The following is a 12,850-nucleotide window of genomic DNA, read 5'->3' as shown; positions in this document are numbered from 1 at the left end:
TCATGGAATGGCGACAAACTTTTAGCCTTTAAAATCTCCATAGGCGACGTTTAAAAAATTCTACAGGTTGCACGTTTTGGGTTACAGAGGAGGTCTAGGGCTAGAATTATTGCTCTCGCTCTACCGAACGCAGCGATACCTCATGTGTGGTTTGAACACCGCTTTCCTATGCGGGCGCTACTCACGTATGCGTTCGCTTCTGCACGCAAGCTTGGCAGGACAGGGCGCATTTAAAACGTTTTTTTTTTTTCTTATTTTAACTTTTTTTTTTTTCACGGTGCTTTTAAAAAAAAAAAATTGTCACTTTTATTCCTATTACAAGGAATGTAAAAATCCCTTGTAATTGAAAAAAACAGGACAGGTCCTCTTAAATATATGAGATCTGGGGTCAGAGAGACCTCAGATCTCAAATTTACACTAAAATGCAATAAAAAAAAAAAATAAAAATAAAAAAATTGTCATTTGAAAAAAAAAAAAAATAAATAAAAAATGTCCCTCTAAGAGCTATGGGCAATGACATGGAGACAGGTGGGGGGGCCGCGCTATCCTCCCCTCACTCGTCTCCATGTCAGGCCAGGGACAGGTCTGGATTGCCGTTACCGACCTGGCTCCTAACTTTTTTAGCTGGCTCCTAGATTCCAAGCAAATTTGTCAAGCCCTGGTGTTAGCGATTGGATTGCCTATCTGTCAGAAGAGAGGCAACCAAGGGTTAATAGCGGTGTATAAAAAGGAGCAGGGTGGGAGCTTAGTGCTACACCTTTTAAAACCACGAAATGACGAAATGTGCCACAATAGAGCAGGAAGTGACATCCTGCATGGTAATCCTGGAAGGAATGCTGCTACACCTGGAAGTTAGGCCTTACTTAATAGGGAGCAGCTTGCACAGGCTGATCGTGGAGCTGGTCTCCCACAAGAGAACGCCTTCTTTACCTTTGTGCAGAGAAAAGCACTTAATGTGACCCATTATTGTTTTTACTTGGAAAGTATTAAATAAAAAATAAAATAAAAATAGGATTTTTGTACTCATCGTAAAATCCTTTTCTTTGAAGTTCATTGATGGACACCGCTTCATTAAATCTTGACCGTAGGGTTATTATGCCACCTTCAGGAGAGGACTAGGCAGAACATGTAATACATGTGAAGACAACAGAACTGTACAGTTCCGTCCAGGGGGTGGTCCCTCTGGCTATAACCCCTCAGCCCGCTTCCTGCAGCTCAGTACGTCAACAAGCAGTATAGCGTAAAATAGGAGGGGTGGGTGCTGTGTCCGTCAATGAACTTCAGAGAAAAGGATTTTACGGCGAGTACAAAAATCCTATTTTCTCTTTCGTTCATTGACAGGCAAAGCTACAATCTTGACCGTAGGGACATCCCCAAGCAGTGGCAGAACGAGTGGTGGAAACAGCAAACATAACTTCACCCGCAAACCAGAGGTGCTCCTCAAACGAAGGAGTCACCATCTGAACTGACCACATCAGAACCTGCGGCCAACATATGCATCAGAATGCATTGACAACCAAAATGTAACTTCTCTAACAAGAAGCAAGAGTGTAAATTGCACCGATTACACGGCCGCCTGCAAAACTTTGCGGCCAAAGCAAGCATCCGAAGATGCGCTTACATCAACTTTGTAGAACTTTGTTAAAGTGTGAAAGAACGACCAAGTCACCGCCTTACACACCTGGGAGACAGACACTTGATGTCGGAAAGCCCAAGAGGTCCCAATTGCCCTGGTTGAATGGGCCGTGACAGGAAAGAGGGGCACCTGCCCCTTCAAGGCGTAAGCCTGGACCACGATCTGTCTGATCCAACGTGAAATGGTGGTCGACGAGACCACTAGCCCTTTTTTCGGACCAGTTACCAAAATGAACAGAGAACCTGACTTCCGGAAGGGAGCCGTGGCAGACAGATATACCCTAAGCCCCTGTACACACGGTCGGACATTCTGCCAACCAAATCCGTCGGATTTTGTCCGAAACTGTTGCATACACACGGACGGACCAAGTTGTCGGATTTTGCGGTTGCCAAGAAAGCGGAGACGTAAGCCGTGTACGGCGGGACTAGAAAAAGGGACGTTCAGCACCACGTCCGGCACCCTTTGGGCCCCTTCTGCTGATCTCGTGTCTATCGCGTGTTAGTAGAAGTTTGGTGAGAGACGATACGCGCTTTTTAGATTTGTGATTCAGATCGCTACTGCTCTTCGGTTTGTGCTTGTCGAGCAGACCGTTTTCAGACCATGTTTCGTCTACGTACTCGTCATAGAGTTTGTGCTGTGCGGGGGCTTCGTGTTGGGGTTGTTACTTTGACACACGCCCGGTCCATGAACAGGGAGGGGAGGCGTTTGTGGACCAAGAATTGGTTGCGCCAGCGTGACCAGTTCTTGCACATGCCTTTGCTCCGTGAGATCCGCGAGAATAATCCTGATGATTTCAGGAATTATCTCCGGATGACGGACCCCTTTTTTTTTACCGTCTGCTGGCTTTGCTGACCCCTTATATCACCAGGCAGGATACCTGCATGCGGCAAGCCATCACTCCGGAGCAGAGGCTCATCGCCACGTTGCGCTACTTGGCGACTGGGAGAAGCCTTCAGGACCTCAAGTTCTCTACATGCATCTCACCCCAGGCTCTGGGGATCATTATTCCAGAGACCTGTTCTGCCATCATTCTGGTCCTGCAGAAGGACTATATGAAGGTAAGTTTTATCCTTTAACATCACATTCTATGTATTTCATGCTCGCTAATGTCTTGCATTTCTTTCCTCATTCCCCAATTACCATCATTGCAATATGCTCTAATTCATATACTCTGCCCCTTTGTCCTCATGCAGATTTGCCTCACTAACTTCCCCACCATGCTCTTCTTGGCCCATAAAACTATAGTCACTTACCAATGTCTTGTCAGCTCCATAGTATCGCTTTTGCCTAAACACCCCCTAAAATGTCTACAAATGTTATGTGTGTGCTTCAATTCATGCAGAGTGACATTTTTTTTTTGGGGTTGTGCCAAACTCATTAGGAACCCCCCTCCCCCCAACTGCTAGCTCAGCTGATAGCAATCCTCTATCTGCTGACTTTACCAAACCCAATACACACTATACCTACCTTTTTGATGCTCACATTTATGGATAAATTCACCTAAGCATGTAGTGCAAGGGCCTGCGTTAATACTTTCAAATGCTATTTTATTTTTTAACCAATTATCTGGATATGTAATAGCAGAATGTCGAAAAGTGCTTCCATTTTGGTTTCTTTTTGTTATTATGACACTTCTTACCTGTCTGGTGGGCTGCCAATAGTGTAACTAAAGAGGGGCTTCCCAAAGTATCACACATTATTTAGCCATTCAGCTTTCAATCAAGTGGAGAGGGTTACCTGTCCTAAACACCCTCCCTCATTTTTTTAGCAAGGGCCCATCAGATGGGGGATATGGGGGTGATGACTCTCATAAGGGGACATTAGACTTTAGGCTTTAAATACTCAGTTCCCAAAATGTTTGACTAATTTTGACCAACAATGTTGGTGTCTAATCTGCTTGCAATGTTGATTTGTCAAATTACTAATTGTTCTTTTGTTCTTGTTTCACTCCACAGTGTCCTTCAACGCCACAGGAATGGCAGACTGTGGCCTCCCACTTTGCCAGTCGTTGGGACTTTCCCAATTGTGGAGGAGCAATAGATGGTAAGCACGTCCGCATCATCCCACCAACCAACTCGGGGTCGTACTATTATAATTATAAGGGGTTTCATAGTATCGTGATGTTGGCGGTTGTGTCTGCGACATATGAGTTTTTGTATGTGGACGTGGGGCAAAATGGACGGATGTCGGATGGTGGAGTGTTCTCACGGACGGAGTTCTACTGGCGTCTCCAGAGTGGCAGTCTGGGCTTGCCACCCCCAGAGTAGAATCAGGAAGGACTCCCGTTCGTCTTTGTCGTGGATGAGGCGTTTGCCCTGGTAGACCATCTGATGTGGCCTTTCCCCATGAGGACCCTCACCCCAGACCAGAGGATTTTTTATTTCCGCCTGTCCAGAGCTTGAAGAGTGGTGGAGAACACTTTTGGTATACTGGCCAGCCGATTCCGCCTTTTTCTTACGCCTATTCACATGGCGAAATACAAACTGAATCACATAGTGCTGGCGTGTTGTGTTCTGCACAATTTTATGAAAAAAGTTTCTGTGAACTATGCGGTCTCAGTTGGCCAACAAGAAGCAGACTTGCTGGAAAATGAAGATAACCTCATGGGCCTTGAACATACTCATCCTGGCTTGCCCCCCCAAAGCGCCCGTGAGGTTAGAACACAATACATGGACTACTTTGTGGGTCGGGGGACCATTGATATGCCAGACAATGTCTGAGCGGCATTTTAAGAATACATTTTTATCTGAAACTCCTTCATTTACTGCTTGGCTTGGTTTTAGGTGTCTCCTAGGTATAATTAGTTTTTTTCAAGTTGTGCCTTTTTCACCAACAGTGCAAACACAAGTTCAGAGCGAGATGAGGGGACAGTCTCTTCTTCAGATAATGTTATTATGTTGTGGGTCTGCTACACACACACCTTGTTTTTGTAACTAATGTATGTAGTGCATTATTGACCAAAATCATGCTCATTTTCTGCACCATGGCAGGAAAATGCCCCCGAAGAACTCCTGATACATACACCACACCACAGTCCAGCCATGCAGCATCCTCTGCGGGGGGGACGGGACGGAGAGAGGAAAGGGAGAAGAGGGACCCCCTAATCGACCTCCCAGGGAATGCCCAGCTGCTCTGTCCTGCTGAGGCAGGGAGAGCTGTACTTACCGTACGGATGAGCTGGAGGCATCTCACCACAGACCCACACCCGAGCAGAATGGGGTGGCTGCTGGCCAACGGCACACTGTGACAAAGACATCCGTAGTCCGGTTATATGTGTGCCCCAGGACATGTAGCTCACAGGCCGCCCCTGGAACCGGAGGGGTATGTCGTGGCCAACCCAGCATGTAGTTAGCGCTTGCACACGCTCGATGGCCAGGCTGGGGAGAATAAAGGATCTATATTATCTAGCTTGTCACCCAGCCGGCTGTTGATATAAGATCACAGGATCAGTATCTTGCGCAAAAGGCAAAATCCAATGGTCCCGGCAGGGAGCCTAGGTCCTTCTAGGCAGAAAAAAACCGAGCCGCAGGAAGCAGGCTGAGGGGTTATAGCCAGAGGGTCAAAGTTAAAATACTAGCACCAGATGCTAGTAAGCTCCCCCATAAGCATCACCGTTCATGCCCATAGGTCATACTATAGATTTATATATATATTTGCTGAATTGTAGTCATCAGTGTTTTGACTGGGCCTAGTGTAGGTTGATGTAAAGCCTTGAGCTTCTCTACCCCATACGTTTTGCGCCGACGTGCTTCTTCAGGACCTTGAAATAAGAGTTACAGTAGATAATAACATGCCAATGGGGTACCCTGGTAGTGTGAGCCACAGGCTAAGGATTATGTCAGTTGTGATTCAAATACAGAGGTCCATAGCAGTAAACAAAAGGAGTAATCGAACTGGAATAGATATGCAACTGGAACAGAACACTGACAGGGAGATTATCTGCAGGGTAAACAGAGGAACTCGAATTTGCATAAAAAGTAGCCTCAACCCGTACTAGGACGGCCACATGTTCCAGCAAGCGAAGTGAAACCAATTCAGGGAGTACACAAGAACCTCAACATCATACATCCATTCAGATGGCATTTTTTTCCATTACTACAGACTTGGCACCCTCCTGTCATATCTGTATCCACAGTACCCCCTTGTGAGGAGGTTTCTTTTTTCTATCTTGCCACTATAGAGGCCTTTCTTGCTCTCTCCATTTAAACTGTGTATGGAGACGCATTGTTAAAAAAAATGGATTAGGAGTGGCCCTGAAAGGTGTAACCCCTGGATAAAAATAAGCGCTTAATGACCTACCAGATCAAAAAAGGTGCCCATGGTAATCTATTGAGTTCTCTGGCGTGGAGGATCAGGGATGCTATTCATGGATAAGCACAGAAAGCAATAGAACAAATGGCATAATATTTCTTGAGGAATTTTTGCATAGCACGAGCACTTTTTTAAATATTTTGCATGGACACAATTTATGGATGGTCACTTTAATTATATGTTTGGTGTTGTATGACATTTATTGGTTAAAGAATGATGCACATGTTAAGCACTGATATGAGATAATCAATATCACTTTGTAAGTGAACAGGGTCTACTTGAGTAAATCAGCCACACTGTCATCAATGTTTAAAATGTGTATTTTATATAAAAGGCTATTCTGAAAAAAACACATGACAAAACACCCAATCTTATCTCCTGTTATTTGTTAAACATGTGTCTAGACTGCAAAGGCAAATAAAAGGGAACATTTTATAAATCTTGCCTCAAATGTTATCTCCTCCGTTTAAACTATTTAAAAATCATAGTATTTAACGTTTTAAAATTAACTCAAGTGATAACCACCCCCAACAAGACATAAGCAGCACTCTAAAGTATTTTTGTTAAATGCTAGCATGAAGTTTTTATGGCAGAAAAATCAGTTTACTTCTGGTCATAAATACTTATTTAAAACAAGGACACACTTACTCTTTCCCTCCATCTATTGTGTATCACCACTGCGCTAAACAAAACACTATAAACTAAGCCGCCACTTTAAAAAAACAAAATGTGTACAGTATTCCTTATCTAAACAATAGAAAAAGCGGCGCTGAATATAAATCCCCACCAGTGAATTCAAAAATATTAAAGATAATAGACCCAATCCAGTGAACATGAATTACTAAATGTTACTACACTGTGCAAGCCCTGCCCCGAGCATACAGAAAATAGAAAAAAATTAATAGTTTGTATCGAAATTAATTAACACAAATTATTATATAGTAACATATCACCAGATGAATAGTGATAACAAATATATACGATCTGTTGAAAAAAATATCCTGTGACTAAATATTATTCAACACTAAAAATAAATAAACAAGTAATGAGAATCAAATGAATTGTTTCAAGTTCCATCAAACAATGTCCACTTCCTAAAAACATTGTTAAACACCACTGTGAAAAGCTCCTGAGAATATAATGTATCCCAGTAAAATCATAGTCCATACATTGAATCTTCAGATCATAATCCAAATAATGGAATAGTGAAAAAAAAAAAAAAAAAAAAAAAAAAACGTTTAACCAGTGTCTCTTGAATAAACAGCAGATTCCATCTACACTCCTCCACCACACCGCTCTAGATGTGACTCCTCTCCCCTTATGTGATTACACTCACCCGCTGTATATGCCTCACACTTTCGTGTTTGGCTGGATGTGCTTTTTCCCTTTACAGGGTTTAAATGGGGTATCCAGGTTTCCACTCCAGAATGCAGGGCTAGTACCATGGCTGTTCTCATAGACGCCACGGATGTTTCCATAGGTGTCACGGCTGTTCCCATAGATACTCTCATGCAACAAAGAAAAGATTTGCTTCCATAGCTAACAGCACGTATGCACGCATGCGCGCACACACACACACCTTCATTTTGGGTACAAAGAGCAGATTGCCTTTGCAGAGAACTAGATGGGCTAAGCTCTTTAGGACACCAGCAGATGTCCCCTTTAGGCAAACACACAGCTGACTTTCTAGCATATGAGGGGTGGCAGCAGCCCAAACATCTAAGAACTCTCACAGCAGTGTGTGCGCACAAAACGTCCAGGGACAGTTGGTTGCCTCCTTCCAACTTCCAAGCACCTTTCTGCAGTGATACCAGACTAGATCTTCAACAGACAGACCCTCAGTCAGCTCTCTGTAGCTTTAGCATTCAAGCCCTCTGGTCTCCCACCCAAGGCCTCATGAACAGCAAGCACATGGCAGTGTTGCCCTGGAGGGCAGCAGCTCTCCAGACTTGAATGATCCTCTGCAGGAAAAGACCGAGAAGCCCAGTGCCTCATAGAATTTATACAGACTTCCAGCAGTCTTCAGGGCCCTGTTCCCTGCGATTGGCCAGGGCTGCATAAATATTCATACTGCCAGCTGCATAGCTCCACACCTATGTTCCAGAGAATTCTGAACACTGAGCTGACCTAATTAATCTGTAGCACTGGCTATAGTGAGAACAACTAAATTACTTAACAATAATTACAGCCACATTGAATACAGTGAGCCAGCACTAAATCAAACTAATCCTAGCACCTAACTAGGGGTGCTACATATGCATACGTGCACATTATGGTACTGGAGGCCTGGTTTTATAAAGTTCCACTTTAATGACAAAATCTAAGCAAATTTAGGTTTATTATTTTCACTGAAAGACACAAAAATGTTTTATACTTTTAGATTTCAAGATGGTCAATATCACTTTTTATGCTTGGCTTATTCAATGAAATTTCGTACCTTGGTCTTTTCCCTGATCTTACGTGTCTCTTCTTCATCAGCTAGGATTTGTTCACTTGTAACTAATGGGAGAGAAATATCTTTAAAAATTTGAGCAGTATTAAGATAGAGGTATAAAAAAATGCCCCATGGTACACCCTGGGTAAAACTAACTTTATTGATTTAGCAAAAATTGCCCATTGTACAACATAAAAATTCACAATGCATGTGTACAGATTACACTGGTCGGCTTTCTATACCTTCATTCACTCACACCTATCGCTTCATTTTACCTTCTATATCTATTACCTGGGTCAATATTTCGACTTTCCAGAATAAACAGATTTTTCTCCAAACGCTGTTTTAATTCCTTTAGCTCTTTCTGTGCGGTATCCTGGTTTTCAGACATCTCTTGAATTGTATGCTGTCAAAAAAAAAAAAAATTAGAAAAGCATATTAAACTGCCTTATTTTCCAACGCACCAGCTACCGTTTCTCAAAAAGGGGTCTATTACAACTACTATACAATTATCACCAGACATTGACATTGTGGGGGAAAAAAAATGACACACCCTGCAGTGCTGACAGTGTCACTAATCACCCACCACACCACTCACAGTGTCCCTGACCACCACCACATCAGTCATATTGTCCCTAATCACTGCCACGCCAGTTACAGCGTCTGATTGTCGTCACACCAGTCCCATTTTAAATCAGCAACAGTGTTTGATTGCTGCCACACTAGTCCCCAGACCAACGCAAGCCAGCATCAGTGCTGCCTCTGCTCACACGAACCATGACCTCTTTATTGACCACGTGTCTGTCTGCCATGTGAACTGACCCATTTCCAACTGACTATGTTTCTACGGGACACCAATCCCAGTCATTCCCTGCAGACAACTGCCCTTGTGGTCCCGCAGGAACAGTTGTGTTCCTTCTTTCGCTACTGTACTTCTTGGCCAGTAGACATGACGTTTCTGGGGGCAGCCATATACCAAGAGGCTAGGACTGCTTGGCTTAAAGGAACTGGGATGCTATAGGTGACTCTACACCAAGCTATATTCCCTGACCACTTGTATAGAGGTGACCATTACAGTACATTGGTTTTGATACAATTGGTTGATTTGTGTGATACACATGATACAACATCCAGGACATAAATCAGTCCAAACATTGAAAAAGACTCACACCTATGGTAATGCCATACTCAGGAAGAGTAGCATGTATTTCAAGGGGGTCTTTCTGCAGACTGGAGCTCCATTTTAGACAGAAAACATGTGATCCCCACAAGGAACTACTTTTTTTAAATAAAATTTAACCACTTCCCACCTGGCCTATAGCAGAATAATGCCCGACCCGTGGTTCTGCTATCCTGACTGGGCGTCGTAGGACGTCCAGCAGGATCATATGCGGGGGCACGCAGCACAGCGATCATTGGTGCATCTCCGAATGTGTTAAAGGAGCCTCTGACGGAGGCACCATACCATCTGATCAGTCGTGACCAATCACCGGTTTGCGCTGACAGGGAGAGTCAATCAGCGGCTCTCCCTGTTGGGGTAAGGGGGGTCTGTGCTGATAATCAGCACATTGATTATCAGTGCAACCTCCATGAGAGGTGCCCATGGAGCTCCAGTCTGTGCCCCATCAGTAATGCCTGTCAGTAGCTCATCAGTGCTGCCTATCCAGTGCCATCTATCAGTGTAGCCCATCGGTGTCAATCAGTGCTGAACATCAGTGCTCATCAATTCTATCAGTGCCTCCTCAGTGCCAACTCAGCAAAGCCCGTCAGTGAAGGAGAAAACACAATTTTATAACAGTAACAAAAGATTTTTTTTTTTTTCTAAAATTTTGGTCTTTAGTTTGTTTAGCAAAATAATATAAATAAAAAATAGTTATAGAAATTTAGTTTGGGTGCAGTGTTGTATGACTGTGCAATTGTCATTTAAAGTGCAGCAGCATTGAAAGCTTGGTATTGAAGTGGTTAAAGTAGGACTATAGGAAAACTTTTCCTATTTTGGATAGATTAAGGGAGGGTTATAACCTGTCAGATTTTTTTTTCGTCATCTGTCATATTGCGAAGATTTCCTTTCACTTCCTGTCTCATAGCCAAACAGGAAGTGAAAGAAAATCCCTGTAAATTAAAGAGGAGCTGCACCTAAAAAAAAAAAATATTAAAAGCCAGCAGCTACTAATATTGCAGCTGCTGACTTTTAATAAAATCACACTTACCTGTCCCAGGTTCCAGTGATGTCGGCGGCAGATGACGAGCGATCGCTCGTCTCGCTGCTGCCACCGCCGCCATCCTCTGTTAGGGAATCGGGAAGTGCCCGGTTCCCTACTGCGCATGCGCGAGCCGCGCGTCTCTTATGGTCCCCCGCTGTGTCTCTGGGAACTGTGCGTTTCCCAGAACACAACGGGGGGGGGGGGGGGGCGCTGCGGGGGTTCTGCGGCGGTCTGGCCGGAAGTGTGTGCAGTTACCTGGATTATCCAGGTAACTGCACCCCCCTCCCCCCTGAAAGGTGCCGATTGTGGCACCGGAGGGGGGGGAGGGATCAGAATAGCGGAACTTCCCCTTTAGGGTGAAGAACCGCTTTAAGGGAATTCCTTGGAGACCCTCAGGTCACTGGAATTAGTATCTTCATTGGAAGATTTCCCGTCTATTACTTTTCTGGGGACAACCCAAAATTTGGGATTTTTTTACTTTAACGTTAACTGATAATGGTAAACAGGACAAATAGAGAGGGGTTCTAATCCCTCTCCACTCCATCATATACAATACAAAAGAAAAAAAAAAAACAGGATTTTAAAACAGCTTACCTGTAAAATCCTTTTCAGTAATGTACATCAGGGGACACAGAGCCATAGTACTTACTATGTGGGTTATAGGGCCACTGATAGGGCATGCCAGTGTCCATCACCTAAGGCAAGAAGTGTACTTCTATATAACCCCTCCCCCTACTGGGAGTACTCATTTTTGTAGCCAAGCAATACCGGTGTATACCAAGAGGGGAGGGACCTCTGCGTCCCCTGATGTGCATCAAAGAAAAGGATTTTACAGGTAAGCCTTTTTAAAAATCCTGTTTTCTTTTCTTACTTCAGGGGACACAGAGTCATAGTACTTACTATGGGGGATGTCCCATAGCAATGGCAACTGGAGGGAGACAACAAAAAACAGGAGGCCAGAGGACTCATACTGCAGTCTGCAGTATACTGCGCCAAAGGCAATATCCTCATGACCTTTAATATTGATTTGATAAAATCTGATAAACGTATGAACCGAAGACCCAGTGGCGGCCTTACAGATCTGAGCCATAGAGGCCTGATGATGCACCACCCAAGAGGCACTAATCGTCCTGGATGAGTGTGCTCTAACATGAGAAGGAAGAATTTTCTTCTTTAAGCTGAAGCTTGAACAATCACTTGACTAATCCATTTAGAAAATAGTGGATTTTTACGCTGCCTGTCCACATTTTGGATCCTCTGGCAGTACAAACAAAACATGTGTTTTGTGAACATGAGCGGTCGCCTTTAAAAGAGACTGATCGCTCTTACTACATCAAGGGAATGTAGTGCCTTCTCTTCCCTAGATTGAGGCTCTGGGGATAAAGACGGAAGAATCTTGGGTTAAATGAAAACTTAACACTTTTGGTTGGAATTCGGGATGAGGACATAATACCACCTCATCCTTATTCATGATCAAATATGGCTCTTTACAAGACAGAGCTGTTAGTTCTGATACTCTTCTAGCAGAAGAAATGGCAATCAGAAAGATTATCTTTCTTGTCAAAAAGGACCAAGATAATTTCTCGTAAAAGCTCAAATGGCTGATTCAGCAAAGCAAATAAGACCAAATTAAAATTCCAAGGAATAGAGGTGCCTTGATAGGGGGATTAATCGGTGTTACCCCCTGAATAAGCTACACACCAAGATTGGGAAGCAAGAGGCCTTTGAAAGGAAACACTGACAAGGCCTGGATCTGACCCTTGATGAAAGTCAAGGCCAACTTCATTTCAGATCCCATTTGCAGGAAATCAAGGATCCTGCCTATGACATACTTCCTGGGGTGCAAACCCCTGGATCCACACCAAGAAACATATGCCTTCCAGACTCTATAGTAAATGATTCTGGAAGCCGGCTTCCTGGCATTAATCAAAGTAGACACTACCTGAAGGAGATCACCCACGATACTTTATAAAGTGGGATTCAACAGTTAAACCTGTTAAATTTTTCGTCGTCCACAAGGTAGCATGGAATGCCAGACCTTGTGCGAGAAGGTCTGTCTATAATGGCAGAGGCCAAAGGATCTTATGATCTCGGTAAATCAAGATCTTCTGGGGCATGCTGGGGCCACCAGAATCGCCTCCTTTTGTTCCTGCTTGAAATTGTGGAGAAGGCGCGGAAGTAGCAGAAGTGGAGGAAACGCCTAGATCAGTAAAAAACTGATCCCATGGGAGGACTAATGCATCTGTTCTGCCTGCTAGCGAATCC

The 12,850-nt window shown here is 43.9% G+C and overlaps 1 protein-coding gene across 2 annotated transcripts in view; it reads right to left on the bottom strand.

The window, feature by feature from the left end:
- KNSTRN (kinetochore localized astrin (SPAG5) binding protein) overlaps nt 1-12,850 on the bottom strand; it is a 79,751-nt gene that overhangs the window by 3,954 nt on the left and 62,947 nt on the right. For both annotated transcript variants that reach the window (XM_077464880.1, XM_077464881.1), the window contains 2 exons: nt 8,673-8,787; nt 8,385-8,446 (listed from right to left, as the gene is read on the bottom strand). In XM_077464880.1, coding sequence (XP_077321006.1) covers nt 8,385-8,446; nt 8,673-8,787 — 177 coding nt within the window. The remainder of the gene's footprint in view (nt 1-8,384; nt 8,447-8,672; nt 8,788-12,850) is intronic.

This window comes from Lithobates pipiens, unplaced genomic scaffold, assembly GCF_037356315.1.
Source record: "Lithobates pipiens isolate NorthernLeopardFrog02 unplaced genomic scaffold, aLitPip1_a1.2 Scaffold_30, whole genome shotgun sequence".
In the NCBI taxonomy this organism is placed as follows: Eukaryota; Metazoa; Chordata; class Amphibia; order Anura; family Ranidae; genus Lithobates; species Lithobates pipiens.
Note: the sequence above shows the minus strand (reverse complement) of the source record. Positions and strands in the feature narration are given on the sequence as shown.